Source organism: Lichenostomus cassidix, chromosome 11 (genome assembly GCF_008360975.1).
Source record: "Lichenostomus cassidix isolate B80296 chromosome 11, HeHo_3.0, whole genome shotgun sequence".
Taxonomy (NCBI): domain Eukaryota; kingdom Metazoa; phylum Chordata; class Aves; order Passeriformes; family Meliphagidae; genus Lichenostomus; species Lichenostomus cassidix.
The window spans coordinates 21,806-44,916 of NC_139492.1; the positions used below are offsets into that span (position 1 = coordinate 21,806).

At 42.8% G+C, this 23,111-nt stretch overlaps 3 protein-coding genes across 7 annotated transcripts; 1 reads left to right on the top strand and 2 right to left on the bottom strand.

The window, feature by feature from the left end:
* Nucleotides 1-1,616: 1,616 nt before the first annotated feature.
* Nucleotides 1,617-12,986, bottom strand: LOC146431946 (carbohydrate sulfotransferase 5-like). 4 transcript variants are annotated; one of them, XM_085071222.1, is made up of 4 exons: nt 12,349-12,986; nt 8,561-8,670; nt 8,055-8,197; nt 1,617-3,231 (listed from the first exon to the last, which is right to left on the bottom strand). In XM_085071222.1, exons 3-4 carry the CDS (start codon nt 8,190-8,192, stop codon nt 2,023-2,025), a joined length of 1,347 nt encoding a protein of 448 aa, XP_084927348.1. In that variant the 5' UTR covers nt 8,193-8,197; nt 8,561-8,670; nt 12,349-12,986; the 3' UTR covers nt 1,617-2,022. The 4 variants fall into 4 exon arrangements, with proteins under 4 accessions (XP_084927348.1, XP_084927345.1, XP_084927344.1 ...); XM_085071219.1 differs by having other exon boundaries at nt 8,055-8,203; XM_085071218.1 differs by lacking the exon at nt 12,349-12,986 and adding an exon at nt 8,744-8,828 and having other exon boundaries at nt 8,055-8,203.
* On the bottom strand, nt 11,809-16,930 carry TMEM231 (transmembrane protein 231). 2 transcript variants are annotated; one of them, XM_085071227.1, is made up of 7 exons: nt 16,409-16,926; nt 16,163-16,332; nt 15,115-15,243; nt 13,637-13,780; nt 13,246-13,327; nt 13,001-13,111; nt 11,809-12,107 (listed from the first exon to the last, which is right to left on the bottom strand). In XM_085071227.1, the coding sequence occupies exons 1-7, from the start codon at nt 16,548-16,550 to the stop codon at nt 11,923-11,925; spliced, it is 963 nt and encodes a 320-aa protein (XP_084927353.1). In that variant the 5' UTR covers nt 16,551-16,926; the 3' UTR covers nt 11,809-11,922. The 2 variants fall into 2 exon arrangements, with proteins under 2 accessions (XP_084927353.1, XP_084927354.1); XM_085071228.1 differs by lacking the exon at nt 15,115-15,243 and having other exon boundaries at nt 16,409-16,930.
* A 36-nt stretch (nt 16,931-16,966) lies between these two features.
* GABARAPL2 (GABA type A receptor associated protein like 2) lies at nt 16,967-21,759 on the top strand. Its single transcript, XM_085071229.1, has 4 exons — nt 16,967-17,153; nt 17,457-17,512; nt 19,433-19,605; nt 21,178-21,759. Exons 1-4 carry the CDS (start codon nt 17,120-17,122, stop codon nt 21,266-21,268), a joined length of 354 nt encoding a protein of 117 aa, XP_084927355.1. The 5' UTR covers nt 16,967-17,119; the 3' UTR covers nt 21,269-21,759.
* The last annotated feature ends 1,352 nt before the right edge of the window (nt 21,760-23,111 follow it).

Sequence of the window (23,111 nt, forward strand, 5' to 3'; positions counted from 1 at the left end):
TTTCCTGAACAGTGAAATTACTGCTTTTTGATTTGGTTTGTGACAATGTGGAGGGTTTTGGATTCTGGCTGTATGAATCCATGCTGTTTCTGAAAAAAAATACACTTTGGGGCTTCTCAGAAACACAAATCTGCCAGGATTTATGGAGTAAGAAAACAAAACCTTTAGCCAAAACTTTTCTGTTATACCCCCCCGCCCCCAAACACACTTACATATATTTACAATCATCTATTTAGACTATGTGTATTTGCTGTAGAGAAAACCTATTTATATTTACAGATCTATGGACACATCTAACTTCTGTTAATGCACAAACCACATAGTTAGACTCTTCAGACTTGTGCTCTTTGACAATTCAGTATCACTTTACAATTCTCCACTTTGACCCTAGATATCTACTTATATGAAAGCTCTGTCTAGATTACATCTACTATCTGATTAGGCTTTGTAGGCAAGAGCTAATAGATCGGTTTGCTTTTTTTTGATGCCTTCATATATATCATCCTTTCTTACATTTAGAAGTCCTTCAGTGCTTAATTGATATATACAGGAGTCATATTTGCATTTTAAAATCTTCTGTCTCCGTGGGTTGGGCTTTCATGGACAAGCTTTGGTACTCTTGGACAGGGGAGGTGTCTGAGGCTACAACAGTGGCTTCTGCAAGGAGTTTCTAGAAGTTACCACCCTGTCTGGCAGACACAGTCCCTCCTGGCTCCAAAGACAGATGTGCTATTGGTCAACACTGGGGCACTTAGAAATGGTGGGAACAACTCTGTGATAACATATTTTAAAATAAACTAATAAATTAATGGATCATTTCTTATTGCAACCAGAGAAGAGCACAGTGGGAGTATGTGACAGGAGCAACTCTGCAGCCACCAAGGTCACTGCACAAGGAGAGGGACAAGGCACTCCAGGCACCAGAGCTAAGATTCCTCTGCAGCCCGTGGTGAGGACAATGGTGAAGCTGCTCTACCCCTGCAGCCTGTGGAGGTTCACAAGGATGCAGAGATCCACCCGGAGCCTACGGAGGAGCCCCCACTGAAGCAGCATGTACTTGAAGGACTGTACCCTGTCAAAGAATGACCCACACTACAGCACTTTGCAGACATCTGTTGCTCATGAGATGGACTCACATTGGAGAAGTTTGCAAAGAACCATCTCCCATGGGAGAAAAAACAGGTAACCATAACCCCTGTTCCCTGCTGCCATGCACTGCTGGGGTAAGAGAAAGAGCTGGCAAGGAGGGAGGGGCAGAGGGAAGGCGTTTTGAAGGTTTCATTTTACTTCTCATTATCCTGCTCTGATTTTTTTTTAACAACAGATTCAATTAATTTCTCTAATTTAAGGCTGTTTTGCCTTCTTCCTCCTCCTCCTCCTCCTCCCCCCCCCTTTCCTTTGCTTTTTGTACTCCAAGCAAACATCACATACAAGTATCTGATGGTAAACATTGTCATTACAAGTAAACCACTATGACGTCTATAAATAAATGAACTTCCCATTTAAGCCTTTTACAACACAACTGCTGCAGTTGCCCCAGCCTTTGGAAAACATCTACGCTAAAATTTAAAATACCAAGAGAAGCCGGCAAAAAAAATACACAGCTGCACAACAACTTTAAAGCAAAAGAAAAAAGCCAAGTGAAAGAATTTACTATCTATTTTGTTCAATACATACAAATTAAAAACTATGATTCTTAAATAATTAAAGGGTGAAAAAAGAAATTAACTATTACCAATAAACAAACATATCATTGAACCCATCTTTTAATAGAAGGTGCTTAAATTATATTCCTAAAACTATGCCGTGAGCAGCACATCTGCAGTCTGACAAGTATCTTGCTGTCTTTTTTTTTAATGTAAAAAACTCAAGAATAAAAACTTCTTACATTAACAGAAAAAGAGTAGCCAAAAACAGAGTTAAAGTCATCGGCCAAGGATTTTCCAACTACTATATGCTGCACAGTAGAGAAAGATTCAAACATCTACCGTGCCCCACCTCCCCAGGTCTCTCAAAAATGCTTCACTCCTTTGGATTAAATGACAACCAACTGAATTGATTTTGTCGTCTCGGCAGCACTAAATCCAATGCAAGATCTCTTTGTTCTTTTTCCGAATCTACCAGCTGATAACCGAGCATGTTTATAGCACCTCTGCAAACTTCCTGTATTTTCTTAACTTTCTGAAAGGAGAGGACATTTCTCCAGGCCTGTGAAACACTAACTGCATCTCGAGATGTTATTTTGAAGGCTTCTTTTTTTTTTCCTGGTCCCTGTCCATGTGTGATATTATAGATCCAGCTTCTGAGCCTGGGAGTCAAAGTAAGATCTGCAAATTTATACATTTCTGAGATTTCTGATAATGGATCTCTTACGAGATCTTCAAAACGCACCATTAAATAGCGATCTTTCAGGAAATTAGGTGGTTTTAGAGTAGCTGTTTCATAAATCTGAACGTGACTTCTACAAACCTCTTGCATTACTTTGTATTTGCTGTCTTCCACTTTGGTGCCGTTGGTACTCAAGACGATTCCATTGTCACGGGCTAACGCTTTGACCGATTGCTCCCGTGACTTAACGACTGCCCTGGGGTCACGGACCAGGTGAATGATTTTGAGATTCAGGGACGGATCGGTGAGAAGAGGGTACAGGACCTTCAAGTCAAAGAATCGTACCTCTTTGATGACAACGTGGCTGTAAGTTTTACAGGCTTCCTCCACCTTGCCGAATGGATACCGTCCACAAAGGGTCTTGCATGCCATTTCGCTGGTTATGTCGGTACGTTGAAAAGAATCACAAGCTGGAGATGAACACAGAGCCCGACTCGCTGCCCACTGGAAAAGATCGGATAAGTTCCTTTTCCAAGGCATGTAAGCATCAAACACTGACATGTCACACAGAAAGACCGACCTGACTAAGTCCCGCACTGCCATGTGTAAAACTTTAGCACTGCTCTGGTACATCGTAACCCACACGTGCCATGCGGGTTCCATCAGGTAGAAGACGCTGGGATGCTGGCTGAAAAGCTGACCGACAAAGGAAGATCCCGACCGCCATGAGGAGAGAATAAGTACATGGACATGAGATGGTTTGTCCTCGGAATGAGACGTGAAGCTGCTATACCGGGCATACATGAAGAGTAAGAATCCAGTCTGAACTGTCACAAAAATTATAATGACCGTGCTAGGAATCCGAATCCTTGCCATTCTCACCGAGGAAGGGCAATGCAAAAGCTGAAAAACAGAAGGGAAATGCCTGTGAACCATTACTTTTGTGGCACAGTAACAATAAAACTTACACAATATAAACTCTTGCGTTAGTAAAACCTTTCTTCAGGTGTGCATCCATCTATGTATGTGGCACTACTTCCTTAATCGCTTGCACTGGGAGATGATCACTGCAGGTGACAGTTGTCAGAAACTGAAAGGAAGTAATGTATGACACTAAGATGGCTGCAAAAATTAGCAAATACGTAAATGTTTGATGCTAGAGACAGCCTTGGGCCGATGCAGCTCAACGCCTGGATTAAAAAAAAAATTCTACATAATAAACAAGACCGTCAACTTAAATATTGATAAATATTGGGGGGGAGGATCTTTCTGAATCACTCTACTGTATTTCACTTCACTGTGTTTCAATTTAACATTACAAGGATTTCTAGCCCCTAGAAGGACTAGATGCAAACACTGGTACCTGTGGGTGCTGAAATAAAAATCATCTTATCTAATGTGAGCGCTGTACTCTACAGTGGCATTATGGTGCTATACCAATTGGTGCTTGTCCTCAACACTCTGTTTTGCAAACTGCAGAAGATGGATGAAAACTCACGACCTGAAACCACACACGGCCACACACGATAACATGAAAAAGAGGCTCACGCATCTCTTTGCTCTGGAGTGCGTTTACCCCGAGACTAAGTACCCCGAGTTTGCATTTAATGAATTGCCAATTTTGGAGTTAGATTTCTCTGCATGTAACTCCTAGGAAATCTTAGGCAAGTCAACGCAAAGTAGATTTCTGTTTTACTTTGCAGTCAAAGTTCAAGACACATGTACTCCTCACATTTTTTTGATAGGGGTTTTTGGCACCCGCTGTGCTCTCACTTGTGCAGATTCCACTTGGAAACCAAGAAGCCAAGGTATTAGGAAACTAAGACTCCTCATGTACGCAGATAATCTCAGAAGTTCTACATACACCTATTTGCTATCTTGCTGTGTTTACAATTTGCAATTACAACCTTTTCCTTGCTACAAGTGAAAGATACTTGTATCAACACACTGAACTCTTGAAAGAAAACCATGCAGACTCGTGAACATAAACACACACTCATTTGGCATAATTAATTTAATTTCGTTACATTAACGCTCATTGCAAAACTTTTTTGTACGCTGCATCTTAAAATGTGAAACTCTGCCTCAAAATTCTGTGGCTGCAAAAGTATACAAGACTTCAACAAATAATTGCATTGATTTAAAGTAACTAATGGAAGAAAAGCCTTCCAAGGACTGTTAAAGGCAAAGATCAGGCTACAGCCATGGCTTAGCAATTCCCTGAACTGTGGATCGCCTGTGGTAACACATTAGGAGAAATAAGACTTACTGCATTACTTAACTTTTTCTCTAATAGTGCACTACCTGCTGCTGTCAGGCGCAAGAAGAGATAGACGAATCTTTAGTTCCATTCAGCTTAGCCATTCTTCATAGATAAATTCTGCCTCGTTCAAATACTGAATTTTTTGCATCTCCATAAGCAGCTGTAAGTTTCTCTATGCTGTGAGGATTGCTGGCAATCCGGCAGCCTGCGTTGACACTTCACCAAACTGAGGGGATGGAAGACTGTAAACTGAAGTCAAAGGACAGATGCATTTCCTAATTGAAAGATTTTTCCTTACACAGATTCTATGCCTGAAAGTCAGCCAGACATAACTATGCCAGATCTTTCTGGAGTGCAAAACGTGACTTGTTATCTACGCTAAGACTGCATTCTGCAGTCTCAGCAGTCTCTCTCACCCATTATGTAGCTTTTAAAGACTCAATTATGTCTTTTAAAGAATTATTGATTCTACTCTAGCTACACAGAACTGTTGTTCTGCTCTAATAAAACAGTCGCTCCCCTCTAATTTTGCTGCAGAACTGCAATACTAACTACTCTTTACACATTATTGGCAGAGTGTGGAGGACTAAGGAATAAAAACCAAAAGCTGGTTTTTTAAATTCACCTCTCCTTGACTGTCTCTCAGACCTCTCCTCACTCCAATTCCCACCCAAGTACTGTTGCAGGAAATACTGTGCCAATGAAGAACCAGATAGCATGAGTATTACTCCACAATTTCTGTGGGAACTAATGAGACTCAAGCACTACAAATAACATGTTGAATGACTGTAGCTGAATACTTCAGCTGAAGTATTTCCCTACACTTCAGTAAAGTGTGATATCAAAGTAAAGCACTACATACATACCTATTTCTATATTTAAGATTAATTTTCTACCCTTTTGGAAAAGTTGGAATCTTTCTAAGAAATATACACACATGCAGACAACACCAAAAAAAGAGGCATAATTACACAACAAAATATAGCACCTGTAAGAGTATTTTCTTGGATGCTTTCCAGTGCGTAAGGCCAAATACACCGCTTTCTCTGCAAACGGTGCCTTTTATTTCTGGACTTCTCATGTTGGGTATGTAAAATTCTATTGTCCAGTAAACAACCATTTACCATTTGCGATTGCATTCTGCAGTCAAAGGGATTTCAGCACAGGTTAAACTTACATTCCTTTAATGTACAATTTCTTTTAGCACTACAAGCTCCTTCATAATTTTTGACAAACATTAGCTGGGGCAGAAGGCAGCTGTTGAATAGCCCAAAGAATAACGTTCTCATAGAATTGCTGAAGATCTATATATGTATACACATATATACATATTTATAAATCTACTGAATAATTACATTATATCTTTGCCTTAGTGGTGGACTTGTCATTGTTGGATTAACAGTTGGACTTCGTGATGTTAAAGGTCTTTTCCAACCTAAATTATTCTACAGTTCCCAAGGTGAGTGACAGCACTTCACATTACAGGCTACTTCTGATCCTCTATTTATTCCATTGAACGACTCACCAGATGGTGCTGTTAGGCAAGCTCGCTCTTTCAGCACGGAAAGCCCATACACCAAAACTGCGCACTGAAACTGCACGCTGAAATGCTACTCTGTGACTTGCTTTGCGTTGCTTCACCTCTTTCTACTGGTGCCCTCCTCCTCTACCAACAGCACAGTGGCATCACCTGCCCACCCCAAGATCCCGTCAGCAGGGCAAAACTGGTTTTTTTTGTACCTCCTTTTTTCCTTCCTTGCTCCACAGAAAGTGCTTCCTCAAAGCTGGACCTGCCTGACTATAGCAGGCCTGCCAACCACAAACACAGGGGGAAAGGGAGAAGCAGCAGAGGGGCCAGATGTCCTAGCATTTCTGCCACTTCAGCTGCCATTTCAGTGACAAAACTCTGGAAAATGCCTCCCTGTTGACTCATGCAGACTGACCCCTGAATCAAGTGGGAGCTACAACAGGCAGAACAACAGGCTGTAAGGAGCATCAAGTTGCAGTAGACAGCACTCTTAACACCTCTCACATCTCTCAGCTGAGACTGATGAAGTATGGCAATACTCAGACACTCAGTGGCATCACAGTCAGAGCTTTTGTAAGTAATGAATACTGTCCGACATCAACTATTTTACCAACAGGTACACTGTTATGCCTTTTCTGTGACAGTAGTAGTGCTTCTTTTATGATACAGCTTCTTTGAGTATAGCTCTGGTAAAGAGAATAATCAGAAGTCTTTCACAAATTCTTGAGGCACAATCATCTCTTCACAGGGCAATGCAAATCTTCTAAATGTTATCTGAAAAGCCTCCGCATATATCGTTTAGTTGACGGTCCTGAATCAAGATCTGTAACTGGGCTTCCCTGATAACAGCTACTAATGGCAACAAGATCCTAGACTAGATGAACCCTGGAATAGTCCCACAATAACTATTCTTACGTATGGTCCAAAGGAAATTAATTACATAAATTGGCCAACTGAGCAGTAACTTTCTTCAGTACTTAAACTGTCTCTGATAGACTGTTGAGCTGCAGTGCCACTAGTGTCTTCCATTGCTTGCCAAGAAACTAGATATATTACAGAAATCTATCCAGTTTTACCAAGCAGGGTAAAAACACAGTCATCAGTACTATTAATCCCAAAAAGATCTCTTCTCGAAAGAGAGCACTTTTCAGACATGGAAAGGAAAGGGAAAGGAAAAAGATTAAAGGGAAAAGGGAAAGGGGAAGGGGAAGGAGAAGGGGAAAGGGAAAGGGAAAGGGAAAGAGGGAAAGGGAAAGGGAAAGGGAAAGGGAAAGGGAAAGGGAAAGGGAAAGGGAAAGGAAAGAGTGAGTGTTGTGGATGATCATTTAGCTATTGCTTCCAGGGACATTTATTCATTTGTCACATAAGACATATAATGTTGGTATCAAGTAATCAGATCTTTTCAGGTCTGGTCTAAAAGGACTACAGTTTCTTAGTAACTTCCTTTCAGCACAGAATTCAACCTGAGGAGATGTAATAAAGTAGCAAAAACTAACTTTACACCTAAAAAAAATGACCCTCCTATTACACTGCTCAATGTTTTTGCTGGGTTACAAAAAAAAAAAAATTGAAGAGTTGTCTCCAGGAAATCATCAGGCCTAAGCACTTTATTATACAAGAAAACATACCATACCTTTAATTACATGATCATTAAAGTTCTCTTTATAAAAGGCACCATTTCCTTTGGGAGATTTTTTAATGTCTTTTACAGTTAGATAAAGTTGTCCAGCCTAAACAAATGGCACTGACAAAGACATAGCCCTACAACACCCATGTCTCTATGTACGGCAACTGAAGATCACAAAGTGCTTTCAAGCTACTAGAATTACTGGTATTCAAGAAATGAGGTCTGCTTAGTAGCGATTTTTTGGGGTTTTTCACTACAGTAAAACTGGGGTGACACAGACACTCAGCGACTAAATCCTATTCACTTACTTGAGACTGTCTGCACCGGTACAGCAGCGTCCTCAAATTCAAACAGTCCCAGGAGGATTGGATTGAGGTGTGTCCTGTGTGCCCCACTGAAGCAACTGTTGCAACTAAGAAATAATGACAAAGGCTTCCGACCAGCATGTCACCTCCACCTAGAAGGAGAGGCAGAGCCCAACAGAAAAATGGGAAGAGATTTCCCCAAATGATGGCAAGGGTTCTCTAAAGCACTTTATTTCACCATCTAATTCCAGAACACGAAACCACCTTAACCCGAATCAGCCATGTTTTGTAGGGGACCCCCCCCAAAAAAAAAATCCAAAGGAAAAAAAGCCAAAAACAAAAGACCAAAAAATCACAGACAAAACCCAATCAAACAAAAAACCCTACAAACCCAAAAACAAAACAAAAACCCCCATCAAAATAACCACCCAAAAAAAAAACAAACAAAAAACATCACGAACAAACAAAATACCGCCTAACAACATCAGGCTGATTTTCGACAGCTTTACCTCTCTCGGCGCGACATCGGCTCCGCCGCAACTGGTATTACCGCTACTCCGCCGCTACAAGCAGAGATGTGCGTGATCTGCTCAAAAACATCCCCTTTAAAGCACCGTTGCTTGAGACTGGAAAAAAAAAAATTACAATCCTGCGGAGTACCCGCACCCCCACCCACACCAGCCTGCCCGTACCGTCGCACCGCCTCCCGCCACCGCCGCGGCTCCGAACTGCCGACAGAGACAATGAGCCGCTTTCAGACGTGGCCAAAGCGTCGGGGCAAAGCGTTGGGAGGAGCCCAGCAAGCAGCCGATCCGCCCCGCTCCCGGAGCATCCCCGGGCAAAGGCGCAGCCTGGCAGAGGCGGTCCGTTTGCCTGCCCCGCCCAGCACCGGCCACCCAGCACCGGACGGTTCGAGTGGGACCGGCCCGGCGAAGCAGGGGTGCCCGCCCCGCAGTCAACCACGAGCATCCCGCAAGTGCCCGGCTGGCTCGCCGAAACCGGCTCGTGGCGGCACCGACCGGCCGTCGCAGCTGTCAGCGCCCCGCGGCCTCTCCTCCGCGGGGTCCCGCGTGACTCGGGCCGCCCCCTCCTCCCGGCCTCCTCCTCCTTCTCGCCCCCCCACCCTCCTTCAACCCTGCCCAGCAGCTCCATGCGCACGAAGCTCGGCGCGGCAACGTCCCGCTTGTCTCGTGCGAGTAGAACCAGAGGATAATGCTCCCTGCAAACGGCCTTCTCGGTGACTGAACAAGCAACGAGGTGGTTTCTTTTGTCCTAGTTCCACCTCATAAAAGACTGCTGAAGCATAGCTCTTACACGGCTTTATTCCCACGCCAATTTATGCATAGAACTTTTAACTTAAAGCTGCTTTCTTTTTCCCCTCGTACAGAAACCTGATTAACCTGGCGAGACACCACGTCCTTCCTCAATAAAGAGCATTTAGATAGCTCTGTCGTATGTATGCACAGAAGACTTGTGTAGTGGCACTGTGGTGCGTCGCACTGGTTTTGGCTTTTTGTGTTACTCAGTAAGCTAAAGAGTCCTTGCAGATAGCTTTCTGAGAAAGGCTCTTCCTTCCTAAACCTCTTTTAATGCTAGCTATGGTGGATCCTCAGGTATATTTTTTTCACGGGTAGTTCACTTTATTGCTTCAGCTATAAAATCTTGCCTTTGTTCTATCGTTCGCTTACTTACAGAAGTAGAATATCTCTTCAACCTTGAGAAAGGAGTCAGAACTATGAACCCAGAACTACGGTTACTATAAAAAGTGATCCAGGAAGTTACCACACCAGATATATCACAGCGTTTTTCTCCCCTACTGTGGTAACATGGGCCTTTATGGCTTCTTTTACCCTGCATTCAGTTTTTAGTCCCAGTCATGAAACACCTCTTTCAAAAGAAATGGAGGGATGGCTTCAGGTCATACTAAACAATTACATGCCACCTGCAAGAAAATAAATCTTTTTGATCGCCTCCTTTTAACACATATAGTTCTTTGCTCAAATTACTGTAGAAGGTTTTTCCAGCTTTCTCCTAAAGGAAAAGAGTATGTTAACGATATTTTCCCCTGTATTTCCTGAACTAGACCTAATCTTCATTACTTATTTCACATGCATTCATTGAACTGTTGCTCCGAGCACCATCACTTGTCATAACTTAATGTGTAAGGCTACAATAGGAAAGTGAAATAGGGATTAATGGAGTCTCCCAGTACTGTGGCATTCTAGCATTAAACTCTTCCATGTTCCTGTCACTACCTTAAACAGACTTCGGTTCAGCTTGGAGAAAGACTGTTTTACATTCTGCTTTTGTGGGAGTACAACCTTCAGACCCTTAAATTGCAGTCCTATGGTCTCTCCAGAGATTTCTACTTCTTGATTATGCCCAACTTAATGCTTCTGCAGACACATACCTAGTTCAGTAACAGAACTGACTTGTCTGAAGAAATGATTATGTATTTGGCAAAGATCATCTTCACCATAATGAGCTCTCTGAATTAGCTCATGCAGTCACACAAGCACTATTACTACTGCAAGGGAGAGGAGCTGGAACTACAGCGTAACAAATGTACATCAGTTTGACATATTGGGGAAACGAGCTCACAGAACCCTTTGCTCATGCTGTAAAAGCAGTAAACGGTTGCTTTGACTCTGAAGATGCTAATATGAAGCCAGTTATCACTAGTCCTATGCTGCCACACAGAGACTACAAAGATCCAAGAGCTCAGTGGAGACTGCTGGAAAAGGTAGCTCTCCCGACTGCGAGGATGCCGAATTCTAGAGGGTGATGGCCAAACGGTGGTGTACTGCTGCATAAGTTGCTCTTTCATATTTCACAGCTGCACTGTGTCTTAAGAATTCAAGAGAACCAAAACCACAATTTTGTGCAAAATTCTAGCATCTAGAATTATTTTAAATTCTGTCCTGCCGTAACACTGCTTTGCTAGAATTATTCTTTAATGCATAACTGAAAACGTAATGGAAATTTTGCCATTTACTCTCGAGAGCTTGTCAGGCATAAAAAGTAAGCCCAGAAATAAAACATCAAATCTTCCCTACTACCGCCACCACCATCAAGAATGATGGACAGTCCTTCAGTGTGTACCACGTGACTATAATTTTTATCTGTTCTAAGCTGTTTAAGTTACGAAAGCAATTATTCACTTGCTTTGAAACTGAGGCTTCTGTGGTACTATTTTTTGCTAGTTTTCTTCAAATAAATACAAGGCTTCTCTGTTTTACTCTCCACAATTCACAATTAATGGTCTACTGCTAATAACACTGATAGTAAATGGTTGTGCAAACTTTGCACACGCTATCGCCCACAACCTAGTTTCTCACATCAACCTTGAATTTATTCATCATCCAGTTTAATAATTAAATCCCTGAGTATGTACAGCCACAGTTACAGAAGTGCATCTCTGACCTTAACCCACCCATGCATTTTTTCACTTCATTTCAAAGTTCACATGAATGCATGTACAAATAACTCTTGACAAAACCCTAAGACTGCAGGGAATTAATCTGCAAGCAGTAAAAAGAGTTAGTGTTTTTACAAATAGTAAAAGGAGTTAATGTTTTTACTTTTAACATTATTTTCAATTTTCAGGGTGGTTCTTGAGTCACATTCCAGTTGTAAGACAATAACTAGGCTCTTCTTTAACTATGAAAAATATAAAACTTTTCAGTTCCAAAGCAGTGTTCCTAAAGGAATTAGATGAATGAACATGTATTTTAAAAAAGGAAGCACAAACAGAGCATACTTGGAACAAACTTTAAAAAATCTGATCTTCTGAAGCAAGAAGTTTACAGAGAACAAAATCAGGTAACTGTTTTTTGAACTGCATTTTTATAAAGCGTCCTCAGGCTTCTCCTCAGGACTGGTGCTGTTTGTAGGATAGTACTGGAGATACCGGCAGAACTGGTGATACTGGAATTGTAGTCAACACCCGATTCTGGAACAAAAACGTCTTAATCCTACCAAACACCCAGAGAAATATAAGGAGGATGCTGACATACTGGATCCAGGCAAATTTAATAATTTCCCAAAATCCTGGCTGATATTTAAAGAAAGTCAAGGACTGTTAATGAAGAAGCTTCTGATGCTAACACTGCAATAACTAAACAAAGGAAGTAAGAGGCAGAAAGGCAAAAAACTTGATAAAACATCAGTTTGTGTCACAAATACTAAGCCTCTGACCCATAGAAACAGATAAAAGCCTTCTACCGTTAATAAATAAAAGCTGGAGAGAATGTCTGTCCTAGAAGACACTTAAACCAATTCTGGGTAAAGTACCTACTTTGTGCCTGAGTCATCAGGAAGTAGGTATTGTTAGTATTCAGGCAGGCAAACAAATTTTGTAACAAGTGTGCTCCATACAGATTCTTCTAAATGCAGACTTGTTCTTGTCTAAGAAAAAGAGCAAAAAACCATAAAGAACAAATAATTATTTCATTTAAAAAAAAAAAAAATCTGGTCTGTCTGCACATGTAACAGATGTAACCACCTCCCACCGTGGGAGTTATTATTTGGTGAGATGGTCTTGCATACAGCTTTCTAATGATTTGCTTTACGTCACTGACTACAGTATCACGCTTTGCTAGTGGTGTCCGTGACAGATTGGGACAGCAGATACTGCAGAACCGAAGCAAGACGTACTAAGAGTATCCCCAGAGAATAGCTGAGAAACTGCCTTAAAGGCCTTTCTAGTAAAGCTGAGAAGAAACACAGGTTCACAGTGAAGAAATGCAAAAAGTGGTTATGCAAGCAGAACCATCTGAAGGAATGGACAAATTGATACTTCATTAACTCCAGAACTGTAGCATTTGATGATCTAACCAAGAGAAAGTTTAGCAACTTATCTAGAAGAAAACAGTTTTCATTTGGCCTGTATGAGGTGGAAGCTCAAATAATGAAACCCCGTTATGTTACAATTTATGCCATTTTCAAAGGATATAAGATAACTTCCACTGGGTAATGAATGGTGGCGTTAATGATAAATGGCGTGTCTGTTGTTCTTCCAGTCATCCAAACAGGGCTTGGATCTGAAAAGACTGTTGTCACTGAAACGGAGAAAGGAAACATCCAGGTTAAATGGCTTTTAAGTATTAATACAGGAATCACGTACCTCACAAAACAGCTGCCAATATGCTAATTACTACTGTCCTGTAGTTCAAAGCTACACACTCTGGCTTACCGTTTCTGTCCCAATATGCTGCAATGATGCTTGCTAGATCGTAGTCACTTGCAAAGGGGCTTGTGCCATTGACCACAGATACCTGTTACAACAAGGAGATGCTTTAATTACTTGTCCAGTCTTCAAGACACTAATTCTGCTGAGTTTCTCACACAAAGTAACCGTGCCCTTCAAGGAATGCACACAAACATCAGACTGGGCAGGTCTGATATCTTGACAGAATAACCTCTTCCCTGTTTTAGCCTAACAAGACCTGTTCCAAGACCTACAGTTCACTCCGTGCAGGACTACAAATAATTAGGGTGTAACCTATGATACTGAAAGGATTAAGAGAGTGGGGGAAGGGGGAAGGGGGGTGAAATTGATGGGGAAGGGAAAAGCTTTTCCTTACATTGTATCTGGTATCCACTCCACAATGGTTAAGTAATTGCCTCTGGTTCAATTTCAGGTCTCCATTCACATAGAGCTGAGACCCTGGCACAGGAGAAAAAAACTGAAGAAAAGCCATGCTCTGCATCACAAATGTTGACATTCTCTGAAATTGTGAATACAAAAAAGGAGAATTTAGGGGGAGGAAGGGAAGCACAGCACTTTTCTACTTCTCTGTATGTACAAATTCTCCTACACGGATTTGATTTTTCTACGGCTCCCAAGTTTCAGATCATCACATTAATCTAAACAAGGGAACATCAAATAAAAAATACTTTTTTTTTTTTAAGTGAACGACCTTAGTTATTAGTTAACTAACTTTATTAACAAAGCAAAGTTCCACAGGAAAATCAGTGAAGTCCAACAATCTGTGGCTAATGACAGAAAGATCTGACTAGCCATAGGATGTAAAAAGCAGCAAGGTGACTAAATACATTCATTGGAGATGCACTTTAAAAAACTCAGCAATCAAAATCAAGGACTTGTACTCCGCAACAAGGACCAAAAAAATAAGGAGGTCCTTAGTTCTTATCAACCGCGCAATCTGAAGGAAAATTTTCACATTTACAGTGGAATAAAAGTGTTGTGAACATCGTAACTCTCTGTGATCTTAATATCTGGCCAAATTTAGGACAGTTGGGCCTTTATTCTGGGCCTCAGGCATAAGAATGTTTTCTACACCACATAGCTATGCTTGCCAAGCTTGTCCATCTGCATTCAGCAAGACTCTCTTGGAGAAACTAAGCCTAATCTCCCTAGGAAACCAACTTCTTGTCTGTGCAGCTGCATGCAATGCAGCTCTATATTACTGCCCCTTTCAGATGTATCCCTGGTTTCTCTGTGCAGTGGTATTTTACTTTTTGCTTTAGGTATTAATTGTGCTGTCCCGTGAAGTACAATGGCAACAGAATCATATTGTCTTGCCTACTTATAACACTTTCTTCCCGGTCCCAGTTACAACATACAGAAGATCCTGGCAGATGACTACCGATGCTTCAAGAGCTGTTAAGCAAAATCTAAGGAGTTTTAGGCTGACTATCCACCTCAGAAAACTTAACTGGCTGTGTCAAGACACAGCAGTATGTAGGAATGCACATCCTTCTGCCTACTGCAAGCCTCTCAGTTATTCCCAGGTGCTACCCACACTGATACTCACTGTTCTGTGTTTCTGTCCTGTATGCTGCACTACGGCCCGCAAAAATACAGAGCTTAAAATTCTTTTTTTAAGAAAAATGTCCAACAAAGTGTATCAAGATATGAAATAGAGGTAAACTAGGAATGACACAGCATACAAGGAGAAATTTAAATATTTGTTAGTAAAATAAATACTTTAGATAGGAACTTCAAATGTGGAAAGTTTCTTTTCATCCTTTGTATAACCAGTACTGGAATATTACAATGGAGCTGTGCGTCACAACAAACAAAAGTAAAAATGCTCACATAAAGCTGGTAGGAAAAGAGTAGAATCAGCTGAACGCCAACTACGTGCTCTGTAGGTTGTAGTGGAAGTTCCAATTTAAAATGCAACTGATCCATTTTGCCATCTCGATTTTTGTCTTCTTCTCTAGTCTAAAATATTCATTTTTAAAGACAGGAATTTCTGTTAGAAAGAAAAACCGATGAAGTAAAACCCCAGGGGAACTCCACAACTCCAGCATGCGCATATCAAGGAAGCAAATAAACTGCAAAGTTGGGAATGCAATACAAAGCTGCTTGACTATTTATAGACAGAGGACTAGAGACAAACAAGAAGCCTGCACTGTTGTCTGTTATACAATGCCTGATATGCCCTTCCAGGGAGGGAAAGTTTACTTCAAGGTCTTTTCTCCCCTACACCATTCCAGCTGTCTCCCCTCCATGCTAAAAAGCATGCCTTAGTGCAGGATCTTCTGTAAGACACCCTACAAACACACGACTGATGGTCAGGCTTGTGCCTCCTGCCACTGCAGCATGCCTCTTTATGGCCTCTGTATGCCAATTCCTGGCTGTGAGCCACGGCTCGCTATGCTTTTGTGCCAGAATGTCTAGTACTTCAGCTACATGCAAGTATAGCAGGGTATACTGCCTCGTAACAGAGGCAGACCGAAAAATAAATCCCACTGTGGAATTCCAGAAAGAAAAATTACTGCAAGGCAGAGGTTATGTGCTTCACACAGCACATATCTACTTCCAAAACGAGGGGCTACTTAGCAAACCCTGGAAACTTCACATCATGATAAGCCATGTGGTCAGAGGAAAGGGGCACAACTAACTCGCTGAAAGTAAACAGATGTGCACACACAAACCACCAGTGGTTCTTATGGATCCAGCAAATCCCGCTGTGAGGCACAAGGTTATGCATAAAGCTGCTGGTATTTGAAGGCAGCAGTGCCTGACAGGCCACCCGCTCAAAAGGGCCATCAGCACTCGTGCACTGAGCCGGCTGCCGGTCCGCTGACCGCACTCTGCAGCCTCGCCACTGCTGCCGGGCCGCCCTCAGCAGGCCTACCGACAGGAGCGGGACTCGGAGCCGGTCCTCCTGGAGCCTGTTAAACGCTGGGAATGTACTCCACGCCAAGAAGTTGCCCGGGCCGGACCCGATGGTAGCGACGAAGAGAACCTCGTACCGGAAACGCACAGTGGGCTGCTCAAGGTACGCGTTCTGCTTCAGCCAGAAACCTGAGGGCAGAAAAAGCACGAGATTTCAGGACCGCGCGGAGCACGGCGGGGCCGCGTGGGGTCGAGTGGCGCTCACCGTGGCTCCGGTAGGCCACCAGCAGCGGCGGCACATAGGTGAGCACAGTGATGACCAACAGCGCCAGTGCCGCGGCGGAGCACAGCCCAGCCCTGTAGCGTGTGTAGAGCGCGGGATGCGAGAACAGATCCACGCCAGTCATCGCGAGGGGCCCTCGGTGCCCGACGGCGTGGCACAGCACCGCCCTCTCACGGCCCTCTCTCTCACCGGCCCCCCGGCGCCCGTGCCTTCAGCACTGCACCGGCGGAGCGTCGGACTGATGGGATGCCAAGCCAATCAGCGCCGAGGGAAGGGGCGCATCAGCCAATGAACGCGCACCGCTGCATCGAGGGGCCGCCAGCCGCGGTGAGGCGAGATAGCGCCCGGCAGCGGGATGGTGACAGACGGATGGGGACATCTGTTGGGGCAGCGAAGCCGATGGCGCGGCTTCGAGTGCCCCGGGACCGCTGCGGGCAGGGCCGACTGAGGCCTCGCACCCGGCAGGTGACTCCGTGCCCAGATGCCGCAGCTCCGCCCCGCGATCCACAGCCGGAAGCGCGGCTGCTCAAGCGGTTGCCGGGGAACGGGCGAGCCGGAAGTCCCGCCTGCCGAGCCGCTGCTGTTTTTGTGACAGGGACCGTGACAGCGACAGGCGCAGCAAGAGCCCCCGCCCCCTGCACACGGGCCTCGCCGCCTCCGGCTCCGCTCCCCGCCCGCCCGCCCGCCCGCATCATGAAGTGGATGTTCAAGGAGGACCACGCGCTGGGTAAGGGTGGGCCCGGGCAGGCGCTGCCTGGCAGCGGCCCTGCCGCCCTCAGTCTCCCGTGTCGCCATCTGTCCCGGTCGACTCCCTCACGCGGTCGTCTTGTCTGTGGGCGGGCAGCCGGCCCTCGCCGAAGGGTGGTGCGATGACCGGGAACGATCTCCCCGAAAAGCTAGAAACCCGCTCGGAGGCGGGGATATGGTCGCGATCCCCCCAGGCTCGTGGCCCTGCCGACGGTGCCCTCTCGGCCTAGGACACCGGCAATATTATTACTATGCAACGACTAATCATGAGTTTTGTTTACAGAGCACAGATGTGTCGAGTCGGCAAAAATCAGAGCCAAATACCCCGACCGTGTCCCGGTGAGTATCCAAGCCAGCTTCACTAGAGTACTTAGAGAAAAAGGTAGATAAACTGTTTCCATCCTGCCCACTGTGATAAGGTCCTACTAAATTCATGTTCCTATTTGTGTCCTTAGATGTTTTAAACAAGCCCCTAACACATCTAACAGCTCCAACGTTTCCTCTTCCACCCCAGTGGATATTGACAAATAAGCTTTCCAAACACTTCCCGGGCATTTTTACGATTTATCGTGGTCCTGCTTTCTTCTAATGGCAGTTATATCCCAGCAAACACCTTCATTGTCTTGAAAATTGTGCCTGATCCTTAGAAAGATTATGAATTCTTGAAACCTCGACCATCTTCCATTCTGGCTATATGAGTTAGATGATATCCATCGTGTATTCAATGCCTATAACCAGTCATCATGATGAATCCCCCCATGCGAACCCTGTTGTTTGAAGAGCCAATGCAAGTGGTGATCCCTCCTTTCTGTATTAATACCTGCCAATCTGCTAAATAGTGAATGACCTCTCTTCTTCTCTCCATAATCCCTTTTACCATGTTTCAGTCTCTGAAAAGACCATACTTCACATCTTTATGTCACAGCTAGCGACATGGCCACATTCTCAATTTACTTGCTTGAGTGTAAAATTTCCCACATCCCATCTGACCACATGCCAGTTAGTGCCACTCCTGTCTCTCACCTTTTGGTAAGTAACTTCTCCACTAACACAGCCCAGAGAAGAATCTTTATTCCTATTGACTTTTTCTGCTGCTCAGTTGCACCTAGTCGCAAGATTTTCTCCAGTTGCAGTCTGGCAAGCTGATACGATCCTTGCTGTTGTCTCTTGACTAACTGTCCCCTCATACATAGACTGCAGCAGATCCTTAATGATCATACAGCTCCACAGTATCCATTTATCGATTTCAAAAATATCCTTGATAACCACAGGGGAAAAAGAAACATAGAAACTCACAGTGTGAGTCAGAATGACACGCTGCTGTTTGGTCAGCAAGGTGTTGCTTGTTACAGGAATTAAATCTCAGATTGCATTAATCCTTTGTCTGGACCGGTATGTGTTTTATTCTTGATGATTCAAACTGAGCCATGTACCATTGATACCAAATAGATGGTATTATTTTAATAGTCAGGAGTGTGTTTTCAAACTTAGTGTTCTAAGTGAAACGCAGACCTAAGGAATGGAGACCCCGAAACCTATTTAAAAACTTGTTTCCCGACCTGCTGTATTTTTCATTCAAGAACCAGCCTGTGTAGCGCAGTAAGCGTGAGATCTTTTCTACAAGTAATACAAAGTTCTCCTTCCCCCTGTACCTGTTGCTTTTTGTTTGGTTTGTTTGTGTTTGTTTTGCTTTGTTTGTGGCCATCTTGCTATCTTTCCTTCCTGTAGTCAATTTCGGACTTCCGAATCAATGATGAAAGATATTTTAATGTCAGTTCAGCAGAATACAAAGCTAGCCTCACAAGTACCAGTACAGGGGAAGGATCACCTCCCAGTCTTTTGCCTAATGTAGTCCAGGACACCATTAGCCTTACTTCTGGCCAGGGCACACCACTGGTTCATTTTCAACTTTGGGTCCACATTGCAGTACGTCATCGTTGTACAAAAAGTTAAAATTATGTGCGTACTTTCCTGTCACAGGTTTCTTTAAGGCATAATGCGCCTTTTTACCCCATGGCTGCTAAATCTGGGCTTAGGAAGCTTCGAGCCATTGTGTGTATGAATGTAGGTTTCAGTGCAGCTGTAAAATCAGGTTTTACAGTGCTGAGGTGGTTCTACCTCTCATTTGGTTGCAGTCAGGAAACCTTTTTGTTCATCCCCTCTGCTCACTGTCGTAAGCCTGGACGAGCAATCGATCTACCGAAGGTGTATGTTCATACCAATCCTGAACAGCCTGACCGTCACACCTGCACTTTACAGGTCATAGTGGAGAAGGTCTCAGGATCTCAGATTGTTGATATTGACAAGAGGAAGTACTTAGTTCCGTCTGACATCACCGTGGCCCAGTTCATGTGGATCATCCGGAAGAGGATTCAACTGCCATCCGAGAAGGCGATATTCCTCTTTGTAGACAAGACTGTTCCACAATCCAGGTGAGAGGCTATTATAGCCACTTGGTATTCAGAACCGTTTCGGCAAGCCTGTGCACATTAGAGGGACAGTAACACCACTCTTTCAAGGCTCATTTGGTGATTTTGGAAGGTGTCTGCCACATCTTAATCTCACTAAAAGGCTTTTTTCCTCATGAGTTTGATAAACATCTCATTTCTTCAGCTAGGCTGAAAGGAAAGGTGACTGAAAAATATACCATGATTTACTTCCATGGCAAAAGGGTGAGCTTTGTAGTTACGATGTTCTTGAACTTCGTTGAGTGCAAGAACACGTACGTCATCATCGTACCAAAAAAAAAAGATTCTCAGTGTAACAAAAAAGTTGCACATTAAATACCCGATAGCAAATGCCATAAATTATTCTGAAAAAAAACCAATAACCTGTCAGCTTACAAAGAAATGATAACATTACAGACTAGTTACGGGGGGGGTTATAAATTATTCTCTTCTATTAAAAAAAAAGCCTAATTGCTACAGAGGGGTTTTCCACATTACTCTTATATAGGAGTAAGTTTCATTGTTTTCTGCTACATACAGAATACAGCATAAGCAGGTACTACAACTTTCTACACAAGACACTTTAATAACATTTAAGGAAATAGTATGTAATGTTGTTACATGATTTAGATGTAGTATTATTCTTAATACTTAATTGTAACAGAAACAGTCCCTTCAGGTAACCTGATACGCAATAGGGACCTCTGAGAACCATCTTTTTCTGCTTGTTTTCTTCTAAGAGCACTGAGAATTCCTATATGTCATCTTCATAACAGTACTATAGAACTGCTAGGAACAGGAAAGAGAGATCCATCATCTCTTCTCACACGTTTATAATGAGATGTCACATCTCAGATAGAAAAACAGGGCCTTGATCCTTCAATATGAATGTAAAAATGGTAAGTTCTTAACAGATAAACGGAAATACAATCTGTGCGTGGCTCTGCTCATCTCATAGGCTGATTTTATTACAGAAACTTCTGTATGAGGAGAGGAGGATGTCAAGGGTTGGTGATCTATCTGCCACTCACCCGTTCTCTTCCATTTCAAGTACTGCTTACAAATCTTCCCAGCTCCTCTCTTGGGTAGAACGACATCGTCGTTTTCCCTGTCACTCATATCCAGTCTCCATCTTTCAGTCCACTAACCTTTTCTCAGTTTTGGGAAGTCAGAGAAAGGTGAGCTGAGGAGGCATCATTTGTGCACCTCACTGATACCAACTGCTCCAACCGTCTGTAGACAGATGGTTGGAGCAGTTCACCAGCCAAGTAATTGCTAGGGTTTCTTTTTGTTTTCAAAATAGAGACTAATTTCCAATGAAACAAGGAGGCATTCTGACATGTGTGAAGAAATATAAACAATTTAGGTTGCAGAGTCCAGAATCGTTTTTCTAACTCAGGAGTCAACTACTTTTCATATATTGTCTTTTTTGGTTTTTTTAATCTATATACACTTTGAAGTTCTAGCTTTTATTAATCCTTGTTTAAATGAGGTTCCGTTAACACTGGCAACTCGCATAAGCCCAGCAAACCATTTCTCTTTTTTTTCCCCTTTAAGCTTAACTATGGGACAACTTTATGAGAAGGAAAAGGATGAGGATGGATTCTTGTATGTTGCCTACAGTGGAGAGAACACATTTGGTTTCTGAATGGTGGGTCTTGGCTACTGTACCATCCTGCTGTGTATCTTGTAAATAGCTGATCATTTTCTGTTCTGACATCCACAGAAGTTCCTTCTATATACATGCATTTGTAACTGGATTTATTTCTTAATATATTGATAGGTCTTGTTATATTAGACTGTTAAATTATAAAAAGCAAGTTTTGTTGGGTTTGTGCATTTTTTTTTTCTCGTAGCTATGAATTCCCAGAGCCTCAGTTCTTTGGGGGACACATTTGATGACATTGATTAAATAATAAAGCAAAGTCATTGGGCTACTAAAACGTGAAGAGAAGAACACACATTTATTCTGTTTTGAGGTGTTAGTTTAAGAAAAATAAAAACTATAAATTAGTATTGGGAACGCTGGATTTACTAGCTTATCCAAAACAGGAGCAAGATGCTGATCGTGTTGAATTGAGCTAGTATGTTCCTCTTTCTCAATTAACAAACAAGTACAATAAAAATTCCTGTCACAAACAGGCAGTGCTGTCATTTCTTTACCTTTATTTTGGCCAGAAGGTTACTCATCACACTTACTAGATGCTACACGGCTACTTCCATTACTTACTAGACATTGTACAGCTTCCCAAACTTTGGTGTGTGGCTGATGATACAAGGAAGAAACAAGGAGCTTTTTGTAGGTTTCAAAACCACTAGCTTCAGAGCTACCGTATCCTCACCGCTACTATATTACACAGCTACTTCTGTTTACAGGCAAAGAGACAAATTGCGGATTGTGTGGGAGAGGGTGGAAAAACCGCCTAACTGACCTAACTGCACGGTGCTGGAGTTCACACCGATATGAAAGGATAACACTGGATTGAAAAAGTAGTGTCACTTCAGCCTTCCTAAGGCAGTAAAGAAAGCACTGAATACGGTTTAGGTTCCTAATAAAAATTTTACTTCATTTTCACACTATTAGTTTTTAAAAAGTTTCTAGTTACAGTGGAAATTCATCACTTTCCAGACTTAAATTCATATTAACTCAAACTCCCGTGAAGATACGTTAGGCCTACAATTGTATAGCTCTGCAGTCATTCACAAGTATTGACAGAAGGACTCCAAAATGTGAAGGCAGGAGCCAATGGAATGTTGACACTAGCCTGTTATTGGAGCTTGTCACAAGTAACCGTGCCAAGACTACAGAACTAGTCTTATGTAACCTATTTTAATATTGCAGCTGGATGGGAAATGGGAACATTCCAGTCGGGTCAGCAGGTTCACTGCAGACATTGTTGATTAACAATGGGAACCAAGTATGGTAAGTTAATAGCTTCTGCAAGATTTCAGGGAAGAACACAGGTAAATTTCAGGAACCTCAAAATCTACTGATAGCTCTTTAGGTACACTACAGAACTCTGCCCTTGGAATGCTACTTGCTCAATTAGAGTAACTGCTACCATTTATCATCGGCAGTTCATGCAGCCCATGTGCGATGGCATCTGGCCATTTTTTATCCTCTGATGACTAATCTCCATAATCCTTGGCCCTCTACAAACAGATACAATGACTTCCCCCACATCAATGCAACTGGTCTTTCTGCATGTTAGTGCTGGATTTGAGAGAATGGGCATCTACAGACAGAATTCAAGTAATTTGCTATTTCTTCAACAAGTAAAAGAAAACTATTCGTACTCAATGGGTCAGCCTAACTGAAGTAAAATGATTTGCTGTTACCAATTCTCAAACTGGAATGTGATGTGTACTGTTTGGTCCCATATATGGCTCAGCAGATTGACAGCAAAGGCTGTTTGGAGTTTTGCTGTGCTCATTTGGCAAATCCAAAACCATAGGACACCAAAGAAAAAAGAATTCAAATCATTAAAGAA